Source organism: Rhinolophus hipposideros (genome assembly GCF_964194185.1).
Source record: "Rhinolophus hipposideros genome assembly, chromosome: 22".
Taxonomy (NCBI): Eukaryota; Metazoa; Chordata; class Mammalia; order Chiroptera; family Rhinolophidae; genus Rhinolophus; species Rhinolophus hipposideros.
This window is the reverse complement of record NC_138068.1, coordinates 12,706,181-12,723,857: the sequence shown is the minus strand read 5'-3', so window position 1 is coordinate 12,723,857 and position 17,677 is coordinate 12,706,181. Positions and strand designations below refer to the sequence as shown.

At 48.5% G+C, this 17,677-nt stretch overlaps 1 protein-coding gene across 1 annotated transcript; it reads right to left on the bottom strand.

Annotated features, from left to right (window-relative positions):
• Window positions 1-714: 714 nt before the first annotated feature.
• On the bottom strand, window positions 715-16,745 carry TOMM34 (translocase of outer mitochondrial membrane 34). Its single transcript, XM_081034683.1, has 7 exons — window positions 16,510-16,745; window positions 12,337-12,436; window positions 11,039-11,191; window positions 6,560-6,729; window positions 3,787-3,934; window positions 1,902-2,028; window positions 715-1,660 (listed from the first exon to the last, which is right to left on the bottom strand). Exons 1-7 carry the CDS (start codon window positions 16,634-16,636, stop codon window positions 1,556-1,558), a joined length of 930 nt encoding a protein of 309 aa, XP_080890809.1. The 5' UTR covers window positions 16,637-16,745; the 3' UTR covers window positions 715-1,555.
• Window positions 16,746-17,677: the final 932 nt, after the last annotated feature.

Below are 17,677 nucleotides of genomic sequence, written 5' to 3'. Positions count from 1 at the left end.
CACAGCTCCCCGCTTTGAAATGGTCCCGTCCACACGCACGGAGCTTGTCTGTGGCCTCACACCCGCTTCCGCTCAGAGGCCTGATTGCTCAGCAGAGACAACTCCTCCAGAGATTGGAAGCTGCGTGCTAACAGCTTGCTGCTGCTCAGCCCTGTATGTGACGGGGAGAAGGGGCGGAGGAAACCCCGACTGCCACGCTTTACGGAGTCATCACACTTCTACTCCATTAAGGGGAAACTAACTGAACTGGGAGGCGGCCCTGAGTGTGGCTGATCCTGAAGCACTCCGTGTTTTGGGAACTGGAGTGGCACTTTCTGATCCCTGTGCTCACCCTGTCCTCCCAGCTAAACGCCCACGTTAGGACTCAGTTCAAGCTTCACTTCATCAGGGACCCATTTCCCTTCATGGGGTCACATCTTCCCAGGTAGGCAGGGAAAGCATTGTGTGACTTGAAACACTTAAGCCAGTGGCAGTTTCACACCTGTTCCTGGATTAGCTCATTAACATCTGGCCATCCCCCTGGACTGGCAGTCCTCTGAGCAGGGACCGTATCTGTTCATTCACTGTTTCCCTCGTGCTGCACATGGGGCCTGGCCCAAGCAGACATGTTGGTAAATTTGTTTGGTCAATAGATGAATGCTCAATAAGCGGTGGCCTTTGTTGCTGCAAAATTCCAAATACAAAGCTGAAAAAGCATCAAGTACAACAGATATTTATATAGAAGAAAAGACGTTTAATATAATCACTTAAACACAGCTCAACAAAATCGGAATCAGTTCAGTTCAAATTAACTTCGTATAACAATGAGCCAAGAAGTCCGGAGGGGACCACTTTTGGGGCCGAAAGACAAGCCCCTGCCCAGAATGGAAGGAGACTCCAAGGAGACCTTTCGCCTATCCCACCCACCTTCAGGACGAGCGGCCACACCTCTGGGCTCTCGAAACAGCTTAGGCACCTACCCCTACGCGGGAGGCAGCACAGCCACAAAGCCCAAGGGTCAGGGTTCTGCACCCCCGCCCAAGTGGGGCCCGGCCAAAGGGGCTGCAGCTCAGAACACACAGGACAATGCCAAGGACAGCGCAGGAACGGCAGCCCTGAGAGCCAGCTCAACAGGCTGCTTTGGGTGGTGGTGGGCCAGGGTTTTCTAGTCCTGTGGCCCCCCTTTCCCTACTCCCAGCTCAGTTTGCAATGAACCAGTGAGGGGGCTGTTGAAGTCTGAGGGGCAGCATGCAGTCTGGAGCATGCGTGGGGCAGGGGCAGCCAGCCAAGTGCTCTGCTGACAGGCACTCATTTGTGATCCGCTAGCTGTTCGAGGCAGGGGCAATGGAGAACAGGGCTTCAGCTCTAGCAGGAAACCTTTCCAGCAAAACAATGTCTGGTTTTTGGCTACACTGAGCTTCATTTGAACAAACACAAGCCTCATAAGGGGGTGGAAGGCCATCATCTCTGAGGGGCAGAGGCGGCGCCTCAGAGCTCAGTCCGGGGCATTCTGGGTGCCAGGAACAGGCACAGAGGAAAGTTGTCGGACAGAGGTTTCCTGCTGCTCTTTGGGGTTTTAGTTTAAGTTCTGGTTAACTTCCTGCTGCAACTTCTGTGCAGGGCCGTTCCTGGGCTCAATTTGCAGGAGGCTGTTGATGTCTGCAAAGCTGGATTTATAGTCCTAATAGAAGAGAGAAGGGTGTGGGGTGGTGCTGTGAGGTTAGATCAAAGGGGGGGTGGGGACGGATGCTGAGACAACAGGGTTTTCTAAGCCCAGCATGTAGGCCTGCCCCAAGCTACCCTGGGCCCTCGGATGACACCAGAGTGTGGCAGACACCACCTCACCCTGACTACGCTCTAGAAGTGCCATCACAGGCACAAATGTCTATAGCTTAGTTGACTTTCGGTTGGGATCTTTTTACCTTGAGTGCCTTGTAGGCCTGAGCCCGTCTGTAAAATGCCTTCACGTTTTTTCCATCCAGCTTGAGGGCTTCTGTGCAATCCTTCACCGCTTCCTTGTACTGCTTCAGGACCAAATAGCAGAGTGCCCTGATGGGAGAAGACCGTTGCAGAGGTTTGTCACTTCTAAGGGGACACCCAGGGCAATGAGGTAGTTTGAGGAGTGATCCTAATTCGCCAAATACCTACTCTGCACACCTGACACCTTCAATGCTCACGACAACCCTAGCCCACTTACAGGTGATCACACTGGCTCAGAGGAGTGATGCGACGTGCTCAAGGGGCAGATTGGGGACTCCACCTGGGTTCTTATAAAGATGGTTCTTATAAAGATGGAGAAAGCCACAATGGATGGGAAATTCAGTTTTGTGTAAAGTTGTCAGTCTCCTAAATTTGTAAATCCAATGTCACCACAATCAAAAGCCCAACAAGATACTTTTTGGAATTTGTCAAAATGATCCTAAGGTTTAGCTAGAAGAGCCAACCTGGGAAGATAGCCAGGGATGCTCTGATTAAGGACGAGGAAAAGACCAGCCCTGTAAGATATTATAAAGCAACAGTAATTAAAACAGTGCAGCACAGACATATTTGCATGAAAAATAGTACTGAAACAAAACATCGCCCCCACATGTGGTAAATAACCAGGAAGACGGGTTAATAGAGGTCTCCAGCAGCCCGAGGTTAGCAAGGCCAGGCGGCCCAGAGGAGTTAGAAGGGGGTGCTGCACAAACATGGCACAGGCTGCAGTTATTTTCCAACTGTTAGCCTGGCAGACGGAGGCACCCTGCTCCAATCAGCCAGGAAAGCCCAGGTCCAAAATGGAAGCCTGACAACGGAGAGCTCTTTTCTACTCATGAGGCAGTAAGCCCTCGTGAACTGATACGAGACTAGTCTGTTTTTATACCACCCCATGTGAACGTGGCGTTTGCTTAAGTTTCACTGTAGAAATGCTACCAGTTAACTTCAGTAAGCTGCCCCAGACCCTAACTGTTATCTGATTCAGTGGATGAACCATATTTCCTTACTAAAGTCTGAAACACATTTTATCCTAAGAGTTTTAGATAAGGAACAGTGAGCATGTTATAGATCCAAGATTTCAGATCTAAAAGGTAACATGTGGTAGGGAAGGAGAAACAGATTGATAACATTTTATAAGAAATGTTTGGATCAGATAGGGTCCCTTGCTGAACATTTCAAGCTTCTGACAGTGAAACAAGCAAAGATCTCACTGGAGCCAGGTTCCAGTTCTGTCTCCACCATTTAGTGGCTGGGTGAGCTGTGGCAAAGCCCCTCCCTCACTGTCAGGGGACCACTAACAGCAGCTCCTGGTGCAGGGCGTCCTATGGCACCACACGTCTAAGCCCTCAGGCCAGGCTGTGCCCATCTCGCTCCCAAGCCAGGCGATTACTCCACACCCTGGGTTCTGCCCTGTGCTCTCAGACACAGTGCCAGTTTCTAACAAGAGGGTCTTGGACAAGCTATGGGGTGGGAGCAAAAGAAGATGGAGAGGCTACGAGACTTGTGTTGAGGTTGTGTCTGTGTAGCAAGCACACTTCTTTTACTGACATCGTCTGCTGATTTGGGTGGTTAATGAAAATTCGGGTGAGGCGGGAGGGCTAACAAAGCCCAGACTCCCCTTTGGCATCCCTCAGTTTCTGTCCCCTTAAGAGAGCAAATGCCACTGGCAACACCTGCCTCGCAGTGACCAAAACGAGTGTGAGTTTGTGTTCTGAGCTCTACCACTGACTAAATGCTAGGGGTGTAGAGCCCATCACAGTCCAAGAGAAGGCTACGGAACGTAATACCATCGTCCTGAAATCCCCAGGCCAGCAGCTGAGGGGAAGGTACCTGTTGCTGTACGTGGCGGATTCCAGGTTACTAAACGAGAGGCTTTCACTGTACTTCTCAATAGCTTTCTTATGGTTTCCCTTCTTTACAAGCTCATTGCCTTCTTCCTTCAGAACTCTGGCTCTCTCCACATCCTCAGCAGAAGGCACTAGATGCAAATTCAGAAGAGGGAAAAACCATGGAGCAGGTGCCGATGGAGATCAATGAGGTCTCTTTGGAGTCGTAATAATACACACGTGATAAAAAGCAGCCTGGGTTCTATCCTTGCCACTTAGTAGCTGGAAGGTCTGTGTGACCTACCTAGTCCGTTGGACCTCGATTTCCTCACCAATATGATGGGGGCAACACCTACTCTCCACAAGGCTACTGTGAATGAAATCTGAGAGTGCACGAGAAACTACAGAACCCCTTCTGAATTTAAAGCAGGGGAATAAGTATTTAAATAAACAAGCATCTGTTAAAGACAGGGTGTAGCTCCTGGGCTTTCAGAAAAGGGCAGAAGAGTCTACCATTCCTCCTGGCTGTTTTGGTCTGAGCCTGTGGGTACCACCTTCACCGGACACGTGCGGCCATGCCCCAGCTTTCCAGGAGATGGGAGATGAAATCCAAGCCGACCAACCTGGCCTTCTGCCCCAATTAGCTGTTCCAGCCCCAGCTCCTGTATCACCTGCTTTTTTAATTTTTAAAAACATCTTTATAAAATACTAAATATTTATGACAAGGGTAAGGTTTTAGGAGTAAAACTAACACCCTTGACTTCATCCCTCACCTCAAGAAACAACATTTACTAGGGCCCTTGAAGCTCTGTGGGTCCCTCCCCAAATCCATCCACCCCTGGAGGAAACCATTATCCCCACTTCTGTGCGCCCTTCTTTTTGTTTTTGATTGTTTATACCACAGTGTCTATAAACCATTTGTTTACTCTGTTTCTGAACTTCATGTAAAGGGATAAACAGTTCTATGTATTCTTCCAAGACCTGTTTTTCCCCCCTCAAAATTAGATTCCTGAGATTGCTCTGTGTTAATGCATGTACCTGTAATTCATTCAACCTCCTGCTGCCATACAATTGATTTTTCCATTCTCCTACTTGTGGAGACTTATTTCGTTTTGTTTTTTGCCATTATAAACATTCTGCTATGAGCATTCTTGTACATGTGTTCTTGTGCACACGTGCGTGAGTTTCTCTGCAAGAGCCGGTGGGCTGCAGTGCAGTGTGTACAGCTTCAGCTTTACCCCAGCTCTGTAACACCGTACTCTGCAGCCGTGCTCACTTCCGCTGTTCTGCAGCAACACTCCACGCATTCATTCAACAACACTCTCCACTCTGCCAATAATTCCCATCCCTCTCCTTTCCCATCTGAAGAACTCACCCTTTAAGGCCCAGCTCAACCTGTCACCTCCACTGCCACCTCCGTGAGCCTTTCCCCGACTCCCCCAAGCACACTTAAATCAATTCCTATTCTGAACTCCCCGAAAACTATAAAGACTCTAAAGCACTTGTTCTTCCTCCTGTATTTTGAAATGCTGTTTATGTGTCTCAGTCTCTCGTTAAAACAGTGCATCCTGAGGGCCAAGACTGCCCATCTTGTCTGTGTCACACTGCTTAGCACAGGGCCTGGAATACACGGCTCAGTGACTCTGAAGGAATGATGTGAACGCCGGGTGCACTGAAGCCACCTAGTTCATTAGCACCCCCACATTTTCACTCTGGGGAAGAGCGGGGTACACTGACCAAGCTCCCACAAACCTATGGTCAGATAGGTTTCCTCCTGGGAATGGAAGTAACTTCTGCCCTCGCCTAGCGCCATGCAAGGCTGCAGGCCTGACCCTCCTGCACGGCCTGTCCCCTACACCTGGCTTGCTGGGCTGGGACAATTCTCCTGGAACATTATAAGAGCCAGCGAGACCCTGCCTCTGTTTTACCGTCAGGTGGACAGTTTCCTGTGTAGGGCCACTTGGCTTTGATCTCCCTTCTTATTTCTCTTCTTTCAGGGACTCATACGTGTGCGTGTTCCTGGGGAAGCATCACCCGCTGGCTGTGCGGGTGGGGCTGATGGCTTAGGGCTGAGCTAATCACAAAATCTCAGCCCCTCATCACAGTGACTAGTTCAGAGAATGGCCTGTGACCAAAGAGGCCAGAATAAACAGAAAATATGTGAGCTATGGATTTGGGGGAAAGAAACCCTCTCGGACAAAAGAAGTTTTTCTCTTCCTCTAGGTCATGAGGTGTGGTACATGCATGAGACCTGGAACTACTACAGCCATTTTACTGTTAGGAGGAAAAGCTGCCCAAAGACAAAGCTGACAAACACCAGAGAAGAGCGCTGAGAGAAATACAGAGAAGTGGAGTCAGAACCTGAGAATATAGTTAGCTGCTGCATCAAATCTTGCCTGAACCTGAACTCTGGACTTTTCAGTTGTATGAGCCAATAAAACTCTTTATTATTTTTACCACAGTGAGTTTTCTATTCTTGCAAGCAAAACGTCCAAAATGATACATCCCAAATGCTGTCAGAAAAGAGAAGGGAACCAACACCATGTACCTATGTGCCAGGCTGGGGATTCACCTGTGTTACTCAGTCCTTACAGTTGTGGGGTAGATTTTCTCACCACCCTCATTATGGAGTTGAGGAGACAGTCTCTAAGAGGCTAAGTAAGACCTTTTTAAGATATTTTCATAACTCAGCGTAAACGAGGACAAGTTTTACAGGATTACTCTAGAGAGAGTGGCTAGAGAAACTGCCCAACACTGAGTAGGAAGTCACAGCTTACCTCTGCTCTTTGTACTTCTGGTTTCTTTGGATTTGCTTTTAGCTGTCTCCTTGTGGTTTTCCGGAGGCAAGGAATTCCACCTCTTCTGAGCTGAAACAGGTACCAAGGGGATGGAGGGCAGCTTCAGGCGCCACTCGGGCCCAAGTGAATCCATGAGCGCTCTGGTCATCCTGGAAAGGAAGGCAGGATAGCAGGGATGTTTCCGGCTGGGACAAGATGGTCCTCCTCTTATAAACAAAAAGGAGGTGTATGAGAGCCAGTTATCTTCCTTGGTTTGGACCATCTCTTTATATCCTCCGGACACGCAGCAGGAAAGGAACAGGAGTCGGCCACCCATAAAAGTCTTCTCACATCAGCCACCATCATAGTTCCTCCTGCTTGGCCCTCCCTGGTCACACTATGTTAACTTCAAAGTAATGCTCTGTTGTTTGTGAAGGGTATTTCAACCTTACCTTACCCCCGAAGGACCACACAGCCCCCAAGAGAGGACAATGCTTTATATTAACAGAGCTATCATACAAGACCATGCAAGCATCTCACATTTGATTAATGCTGAGAGTTTTTAAAAAAGTAAATCTTACGTCATTCTCAAATTTGAAAATCCTTCAATGGTTCCCATTTCCCGAGGCTAGCAGAGCCCGAGATCTGGTCCCCTCCTACCTCTCCATCTTTATCAGATGCCACCTTCCCTCCTGATCCTATGTTTAAAGCCTTTGCACATGCTTTGTCCTCTACCCAAAACAATCTGGTCCACTTCCCAGCCTCCCTTCCCTCCTTCCAGGCCCAGCTAACTTGCTTAAAATGCTGCTCAGTGACCGTGTCTGTTCTGTTAACTGGTCCCCAGCCCTGCACATCATTACCTGGCACCCACAATAAGTGTGTGTCGAATGAGTGAATAAAGCCCACTGTATACTTTTTCTGCTTTTACAACCCTGCTCCTATGATACCAGAATGAAAACACAAGGGTACCACTACAATTCAGTGTCTGAGCCCCCAAAGCTGTATTTCTAATCTGCCCAGCGATTTCAAACCTCGACCCTCCTCAACTCTGCTCCTAACCCTCCCCCTTTTCAGAGCAAACTTCCTCAAACTCCAAATACAAACCCACCTGCATGGGCACCCAACTGTCATTCAGGGTCTCAGCTCCCGCCCCCCACACAAGAACGCAGGATATGTTGAGGCCAAAAAGGAACAACAACAGAGCCCTAGATAGGGGCATCATACCACTATAGTCTCGAAGGTGGCTGGTCAAGACACAAAAGCAAACATCCGCCTGCACCCCAACAAGGGGTCTTCCTGCACCACAGTCTCGCTGGCGGCTGGGCAAGACAGGAAGCAAACACTCCCACCCCAGTTCCACTGCATGGTGGCATGTTCCCAAACAGTCAAGTGGTCCACCAAATCGGATGGAAGGCCATTCCCCATAATCTACAGTCATTCATCAAGGCTGTGAGTTGGCCTCACAATGTGAGCCCACTCCACGGGGCGAGGGCTCCAAGTCCTCCCCAACCTGGGGGTGAGGGACGACCTTGACCTCACCCGCATCTTCCACCAATGACTCAGCGTTTCCTCCTGGGACCACAAGTCCCGCACCTGCTGCCTCAACAAGCACTTCCCAGCTCACATGGCCGCAACGACCTTCGCTTTCTCCGGCCTATTGTGGTTGGAGAACCATCCACGTCTTCCCACCCCTCCATGGGGGTCCAGCTCTCCGGCAGCTGCTCCTCCAGATCTTCCTGAGACTGAGTGTTCATATGCACAAACTGCTCCACCGCCCTTTGGAGACCCTGGCTGACGCCATATGCTGCTTGCGAAGCTGAGCTTTCACGCATATAAACTGCTCCATTACCCCTTTGAAAATTCTGGCCAGCACCACATCCTGCTCGCTGCGCCACGTGTCTTTCAGAGTCTCAGCTCCCGCTCCCCACACCAGAACGCAGGATATGGTGAGGCCAAAAAGGAACAACAGAGCACCACTATATTCTCAATGGCGGCTGGTGGAGACACAAAAGCAAACATCTGCCAGTACCCCTATAGGGGGTCTTCCTGCACCCCAGTCTCGCTGGTGGCTGGGTGAGACATAGTAAGTAGGATCCACATGATCCACAATCCGCTATCCACGCTTGCTAACCCCACTTGCTAGCCGCAATCTGCCAACCAACCAACCAACCAAAGCCCTCGCCAGCGCAGCAGCGGCAGTTATATCAGTGGCTAATGGCTAACCGGTTACAACTGACGGCCAACTAGTCACAGCTGACGGCCATCTACTACCCGAGCCAGTACCTTTCCACATGAGGCCAAGAGCCTGGAAACTGCTCTCCGGGGCTCTGTCCCCACACCAACCCTTCCTATTTCTCTCGTCACAACAGAAGAGCTAACAAGGACCTCATCTCTTCCTGCTTCTCAGGAACCACACTCAGCGGGCATCTTCCTCTCTAATATCTTCAGCGTTTCTCTCTGCTAACTCCAACTATCAGCATTTAACTCTTTCTTCACTTAATAAAACCCACCTGGACATCCCTCTGCCATCACAGCTACACTGCTCTGCGTCCCCACAGCCAGACTTCCTGAACCCAATGCCATCTGGCTTCTGACCCCACTAAACTGCTTCCATCAGAATCATCAGGGACTTCATTCCTGAATGCTTAGTCTACCGGCACACCTGACATGAATGACGTATTCAGCTTTCTGGAAACATTCCTTCCCTTGTGACACTAACTGCTTCAAGTTTCCTCCTGTCACTCCAGCCGTTGTTCCTCTGAAGGTCCTTCCACTGCTGGAATTTCTCAAAGCTCCATCCTCTTCCCCCTATACACGGCTGTGGGGTTCTTCTTTTCTCCCACAACCTTAATTCACCTCTATGCTGATGACCTTTAAATTTGTATGTCTGACCTGTATTTTCCCCTTTGCTCCAAACTTAAGTGAATACCTGCTGCCTTCCTTACATCTTTAGTCTCATGTCCCACAATCACCTCCAACTCAACATGTCAACCACCTGGATGTCTTCTATTCTTCCCTCTCACCACCCCACAACCACCAAAACCTATTGAAATACTACCTACAGGTCCCCTGAAGTGGTCCCACTCTTTCCACTATCTTCACCGTCTCTTCTGGGTTACTGCATGCCCCCGTCCTATTCTGTTCTCTTTCAAGTCATTCTTCAACATGGCAGCCAGTGAATGAGCTGCTCTCTCAAATCTGCTCATGTTGCTCCCCTTTCACGATGCCTCACTGTCTTCAGATAAGTCCAAGCCCCTGAAAAGCAGGCCCCGCACGACCTGGCCTCACTACCTGTCCTGAGCTGAGCTGAGCTCCTCACTTACAGCACCATATGAAATGGACCCCTCACAATTTCTGTAACACATCACACTCGCTCACTCTTGCCCAGGCTGCCCTTTGTCCTTGCTGGTCTTTGGCCCCGATCTCTAGTCATCTCTCTCCACTCACCTCCCCTGCAAGCCCTCTCTGGCCTCCCCCTAGCTGGTTTGGGGCCTCCTGTCTGTCCTCATAGCCCCCCCCAGCTGGTTTGGGGCCTCCTGTCTGTCCTCATAGCCCCCCCAGCTGGTTTGGGGCCTCCTGTCTGTCCTCACAGCCCCCCCAGCTGGTTAGGGGCCTCCTGTCTGTCCTCAAAGCCCCCGGAGCTGCCTCCTAGCACAGCACTCATCCTTTGCAGTGTGCCTGCCTATGACTGACTGGTGTTCTCCACGAGACCAGGAGCTCTGTCAGGGCAGGAAGACATATGTCTCAGTTATCAGACCAGGCCCTAGGGCAAAGTCTGGTACGTAAGGGGCAGATAGAAACTAAAAGGAGGCAGAGAGAGAACACGTGAAGCCAGAAAGGGTGCACTAAAGACATACCAGGAAGTCCTGCTAAGGGTTGGCTATTAGTGTGGTGTTTGGCTTTCTAGCAGCCCATGCAAGGAGGGGAAACATGGGGCATCCATGAGATAAAAACAAACAACTGCTCAGAAGACCAGCGAGAAACGTTATCCGAGGGGCCTTGTGAAGGGGTCGCAGTACAATCCACTGAAACACATCCAGAAACAATATCCCTACAGCCTCGTGTCCCAGCTGCTTGTGCCTGAGTCTTCCTTTCCCCAATCTAGTTAGCTCTTGGAAGCAAGTAGGATTAGTATCTCTTTTATTTCTATAGTCCCCCTAAATCTGGCACAATACCTTTCACAGAGCTCGATAAATTACTATGTGTAAATGCATTTAAGCATTAATGAATGCACATTAAGCACATTTAGGCAACAAACAAACAAACAAAAAGCAACCAACTCAGTAATCCTGAGCCCTTGAACACCTGCTAAATATGACAGCAAATTCTCTTTCCACACTTTTGCTACATGCTCATGAGGAGTTCCTAAGCCTAGACCAAAGGGATCCCACCAGAAGATGACCAAAGCAATGGTCCCATGTCAATGAAGTGAAGGAAGGCAGCGTTCCAGAGGGACTGCCCGTAGTGACTCAGGCTCACCTGTTGAGGCCTTCCAAGGCTGATGTCACACTGCCATCAACCTGCAGCGCGGTCTTGTAGTCGACGTAGGCCTGGGGATACTTCTCCAGAGCCTCGTAGGCCGATGCTCGCCGCAGCAAGGGCTTTATGCCGAAAGGAACTAAGGCCAGAGCTCTAGAACAGGAGGCAGAAATGTCACCTGGCTTTTAAATCACCAGGGTTCCCCCCACGGCTCCTTCCAAGTCGGGTCAGCTACAGTATTCAGGATATAGGAGGTCATTTTTAGCAGACACTACTAAAAATGTCAAGCCTTAGAAGTGCGACTTTTCGACTTAGATTGAAGTGGAGAAGGGAAAGAGGGCAGAAAACCACGGATAATATAAAATCTGAGTGTACGTGCACCAATTTTCAGTTGCAATCCTCTCAAAATCAAGACAAAGTGCCTTGTAGCTTTCATGCTTCTTTGTGTTTCTACTTGTGGCCTGGTGGGAATAACAAACAGGCTCTGGAGTCAGATGGAGTGTTGTTTGAATCCCACCCCTGCCACTAACCATGTGACCCCACGCAAGTCACTCTACCACTTCAACCTTCTGCGACCCAGTTCTAGCCTGGGAAGAATGGTAAACTTTCCCTATAGAATGGCTATGAGCCCTCCAGGAAGGAAACCTAGCACAGGGCCTGGTACAAATCAACTTAGCACTGGCTCCAAGAGCATGCGCACCTCTCTTCTCTCCCATCTATGCCCAGGGCATGCATGACTCTAAGGCAGTGTCACAGGATATCAGATCTGAGAATATATTAAGGTATGTGAGCTAGTTTAGCAATGATGAAAGAAGGCTGTATCAAACTGGCTTGAAGAAGAAGTATGACAAACTGTTTTAAACGTTCCCTACATCTGGTCAGTGATGGATACCATTTTCTCCTTTCTCCTTTCCTGGCTATCTATTAAGCTCTATCCCTCTTTCTTTCCCTCTCTCCTTTCCTTTCACACACATCCACCCCAGAAGAAACCTGGGCATGCCAGTCACTAGTCTGCAACTCTCCCTCATCTCCAGGCCCCAAATCTCACAAGGACTTCAAGGCCTTTCCCTAACTGCCCATCCTACTTCATTTACAGCAGCAGAGCCACGACTCCAAAAACACAAGGCAGGGGCCACAAAGACAAATTAGAGCATCCTGTTTCAGTGACTCGGTGACAGTGACACTGCCTAGTATCTGTCACATATGTAACTGGTGGGATCAGTCCAAAGAAACACCAGGCCAGATAAACTCCTCTTCCGAGCCTCGTGAGCACCCCAAAGTTACCCTCGACTACTTACGACGTGCAATCTTTGATGCAATCTCCGCAGTTTCCATCTTTTAAGTGGCACGCTGCTCGGTTGGAGTAGAGAACACTTTCTTCTTCAGGGTCCGAAGAACCTGCCCAGGTGGAAGCAGAAAGCATGAGACTGACAGGTTGGGAAATGGATGCCTCGGGTCACCAGGGTACATTCACCCTCTGAGCTCTCTGGGCTTTGGTAAAAGGTAGCCGAGATGACTGTAACTTGATCAGAATTGCTGGTCTGATGGGCTGGTAAGTTTGTCATTAGTACATGGGAGTGAGAACACCAAGCATCTACTCATTCATTCACTCCACCAGGAAACTTGGTACCAGGCAAAAGATAAACATGAAATAGCTGACTTCTGCCTCAAAGAAATCCACTCTGTAATTACTTGTGTGTATGTGTGTTAATTTTATTACAAAAAGCATGTAAACCCAATAAAGAAAAATAAAAAGGTAAGAAAAATATGACAAATGGACTGAACAAGTGCTGTAGGACAATAAAAGACAAGAGACTAAATTCTACCTGGTCAAATCAGAGGACTGTGCCACGGAAAAGTCCTCTGGATCTGACAGGACTACAGAGAACGTAATCAGGGGAAGGACTCATGCTCCCCAAGGGGGAGAATTATCAGACATTTTTCTAAAGGCAGAGTAACTCAGGAATTTCAAAGCTCAAGTCCTTTATTCTGGCCACCATGATTTACATTTCAAAAAATAATTTTCAACCACTGCATACCCACTGGCAAGGGCCATGAGGAAAAAAAAAAGGAAACTATCAAGTGTTGACCCAGTTATTCCACTCCTACCATTTTTCCCCCAAAATAAGACACAGCCATGCCATCAGCTCCAATGTGTCTTTCGGAGCAAAACTTCATAAAAAACCCTGTAGTGTAGTGTAGTGTATTATATTATATTATATTATATAATATAAGACCGGGTCTTACATTAAAACAAGATCGGATCTTATATTAATTTTTGCTCCAAAAGACACATTAGAGCTGATGGCATGGCTATGTCTTATTTTCGGGGAAACACAGTCGGTGTGAAACATACAGAAAACAGATATTCAATATCCATCACTAGACTGAGCATACGTTATACTTGTTTCCAACCTTTTTCATTTTTGATATAATTGAAGCTCCACTCATCCCCATCCTTTTCCCTTTGCTCGGTCCCCAGGCCCCCAGATGTCACTGCAATCCTAAAGTTGGTATGTAACATGCTCATGCACGTTTGTCTACCTTTTGCTATGTATGTATTCACACCTAACATATCATTCTATATCTTTAAAAGCTTTTCCTAAATGACACCTTATTGCGTATTTTTCTGCAACTTAATTTTTTCACTAAATATCATGTTACCATATTGATGCATATCTTTCATTCAATACCAACAATAACAAACAATAACTTTTTTTTTCTTATTTTGCCAGACCCTGAATGAGACAGCAAGGTACAGAGATAAATACAAATATATCCTTGCCCCTAAGGAACAAGTACAAGTACTTAAAACTTGGAATCCATCTCAAGTCCCCAGGGCATGCATGCTCAGCAGCAGCAGTGATGTTGCGGAAAGGGCATCAGACAGAACCTACAATCCAGCCTGTGATCCCACACAAGTTACCCAATCCCTCTGGTCTCATGTGCTCACCTATCACATAACGATATCACTTCACAGACTTACTGGAAGGGTTCATTGTGTTAGGTTGCTCCCTGCTCTGCTTTCAAGATCAGGAAAACTGATCAGAGAAATCAAGGGACTTGCCCATATATTATCTAGAAAAGGATGAGAACCAAACTCTGGATCCCTACTAAATCCAGATACTAGGCCACCTCTTCTAGTGACCCAGAATAAATCCATACAAAAGCACAAGTTTTTCCAGGCCAGCTGGGGTAGAATGAAAGAAAAAGGCAGAAATATCAGTATCTCAGTGACGTCAAGTGAGGCTGAGATGAGCAGGTAGAGTGTTCTAGAAAAAAGGAGGCAAGAGTAGCTTAAAACTGCAAAAGTTCGAACAAAACAGACTAATTTCGAGAAAATTGGGGAAAGTCTAGCAAAAAGATTAAAAGCTTGGACTAGGGAAACAGACTCATATTCAAATCTTGCCTGTTACATGTGTTCATTGTGAAACCCCAGGGTAGGTAATTTAACTCTTCTGGACTCATCCATAAAGTGTCTTAGTTACAGGTTAGTATGAAGATAAAAAGGGATAATGCCTAGCACACCGTAAAGCACTCAACAAATGCTAGCTGAGAAAATGAAAGAGAAGGAAGGCAAAGGGAAATAGGTACTACAGAGAAGGGATTCCAATGAGGGCTAAGACAATTTGCAGAAGAGGTGGAGAAAGGACTGTGGTTGGTTGAAATGAGCTGGAGGCTGGAAGAACTGGTACTCCTGTTTAAAGCTCTCCAGGAGCTTCCCATCAGGGAATAAAACCCAAACTCCTTACGATACCGCCTATTGTGTAAAATGTCTACACAGTAAGGTTCTGCCTGTGTAACTGAGCTCAAGTCTTACTACTCTCTCCACTGGCTCACTATTCTTGGCTCCTGGAACACATGCTTATTCCTTCTAGGTGCCTTTATGTAGGCATACCCAGGAGACACTGAGGGTTCGGTTCCAGACAAGTATTAATAGTAACCTTTTTGCTGGAGGGTCTTGTCTTCCATTTGTAAAAAAGACACAACACCTGTGAAGCACAATAAAGAAAAGTCCAATAAAACGAGGTACGCCTGTAATTACAGTTCCCACCACCTGGAATGCTCAGCACCTAAACTTTGTGCAGTTGGCTTCTTCTCATTATTCAGACACCACCTCAAATGTCACCTCTTCAAAGAAGTGATCCTTGACCTCCCATTCTAAAGGAGCTCCCTAGTCAACTCTGTCCCATCACCATATTTGTCTTCTATATAGCCCTAATCATTATCGGACAGGTCTTGTTTACTAGCTTAAGATCCATGCCTGCCCACCCCCCAGCCCCCCCAAAAAACAAGAATGTACAATCCTTGAGAGAAAGGACCTTCTCTGTCTTGTTATATAATCAATACAATCAGGTGATCAACAAATACTAATTTAATTGAAGACGAATAGTTGTGAAGGAGGGTTGAGTATATCCTCGGGGATCAGAATGAAGCCTGAATAACAGGACATTTAAAAGCAGGCCGCTCACACCTATCAGGACAGCCATTATCAAAAAAACAGAAGATAAGTGCTGGTGAGAATGCTGAGAAGTTGGAACCTTTGTGCACTGCCAGCGGGAATGTAAAATGGTGCAACTATGAAAAACAGTATGGAGGGTCCCCCCAAAATTAAAACTAGAACTACCGTCTGATCCAGCAATCCCACTTCTGGGTATACATCCCAAAGAATTCAATCCAGGATCATCACAGCATTATTCACAACAGCTAAGAGGTGGAAGCATACAAATGTCCATCGATGATAAATGGATTTAAAAAGTGGCCTATCCATACAATGGAACATGATGCAGCCTTAAAAAGGAAATCCTGCCACAGGATACAATCCAGCCTGTGATCCCAGGAATTACAATGTCCTCAAGGGTGCTGCTACGCGAAACAAGCCAACCACAAGAGACAAACCCTGTATCATCTCACTCATTTTGCCGTGTCTAAAGTGGTCAAAAGTACAGACACAAAAACTAGGAAGCTGGATACCAAGGGCTGGAAGGGGAGGGGATTGGTGTTTAGTGGGTGTTGCGTTTCAGTGTTTCAAGACGAAAAAGTTCTCGAGATCTGTTACACAACAAGGCCAAAACCCTTGACAGTAAAAGTGCTCAACTCAGCACTTAAAAATGGTTAACATGGTCAATTTAACGTTGTGTTTTTTCACCATACCAAAAAATAATGATGAAACACCTCTTAACATGGAACTACGTTTCTGGTACGTCATTAAGTGAAAAAGAACGAATAATAAAACCATATTACGATTTCTTTTTTAAAGGCAGGAAGCAAGGGCCAAGGAAGTTCCTCGTAAGATGCCACATGGGCGGGAAGGGTGGTGGAAGCGCCTGGAGGGACGGTGGGCCACGGGGAAAGGAAGCCCCCGGAACCGAGGGGCAGAGCGAGGTCTGAGCTGTTCGGCTGGGGGGGTGGGAGGCGGGGAGACGAGAGAGAAGCAGCCCTGGCGGAGAAAAGGAGGGCCAGGGTCGTACCTTGCGCCTGCGCCACTCGCAGCGCGCGGCTGTAGAAGGTGGCAGCCTCGGCGAACTGGCCGTTGCGGAAGCTCTGGTTGCCGGCGGCGCGGAGCCCCTCCACAGAGTTGGAAAGTTTGGGGGCCATCCCGGGACCGGCCGGCAAATGGGGGGCGCGTCCGTTCCCGCCGCCGAGTCTTGCGGAAAGGCGTCCGGGCGGAAGCACAAGCTGCGAGTACTGGGTCCGACGGCCAAACTGACCCGGAGGAGGGACGCAGGTGGGCGGGGTTGAGGCCGCCGCGAATCAGTGGGCCGCAGCGCCGGGCCCTCGGCGCGTGCGCAGTTTGGCGTACTCGCTTCGGAAGGGCACTACCCCTGTGGGGCGGCCCGGGCGCCGTGGTGGGTTGTAACGCTCTGCGTGAAACAAAGAGGCGAAGTCCCTGCTTCCTCGGCGCTCACGTTCTGTTGTATTCTAGTGGGACCTGAAAGGCAATTCACTCATCAGCAAGTGAAGAGGATAACCTCAGAATGTTATTAGTGCTATAAGGAAAATAAAACACTACAAAGGGACCCCGTGGGGACTCTTTTAGATAAGGAGGATCGGGAAAGCATCCGAGGGACTAACAGCTGAGACCCGAGATTTAGGCAACGCCGTTGCAGAGAGGGATAGCGAACGCAAAGGCACTGCCACCTGTACACATTAATCCGTTTCTGTTTCTCTTGCTTCCTAACCTTTGTTTATGCTCTTCTCTCTTGGAATTATTTTTCAGTTTCCCTTGCCTTATCCTGACTCAACTCAAATATCTTATCTACAAACCTTTCTTGACACTCCTCCCCTCTTCCACTATGTGGACTTGTTCCCCCGGGTTTATCCCTAATTTAGCGCTTATCACTCTGAATGTCAAAGACTGAGCCGGCGCCTCTCAAGAAGCCTCAGCATCTCCGTCTGAGAAATGGGGGACCGGGACCGAGGCAGAGACGGGTTGTGGGCCTGGAGACCGAGTGTTTTGGGCAAAGAGCGTCGCAACGAGACAGCATCATGGAGTCTCGAACCTGACTGGGGACACAGGGTAGGAGCCTTCTGGACTCCACAGTTCCGGGTCCGCGCCCTGGTTGGCCACGTGACTCCGGCCCTCACCACGTGATCTAGGCCGGCTCCTCGCGGCCCTGCCCAGCTCCCCGCGCCTCA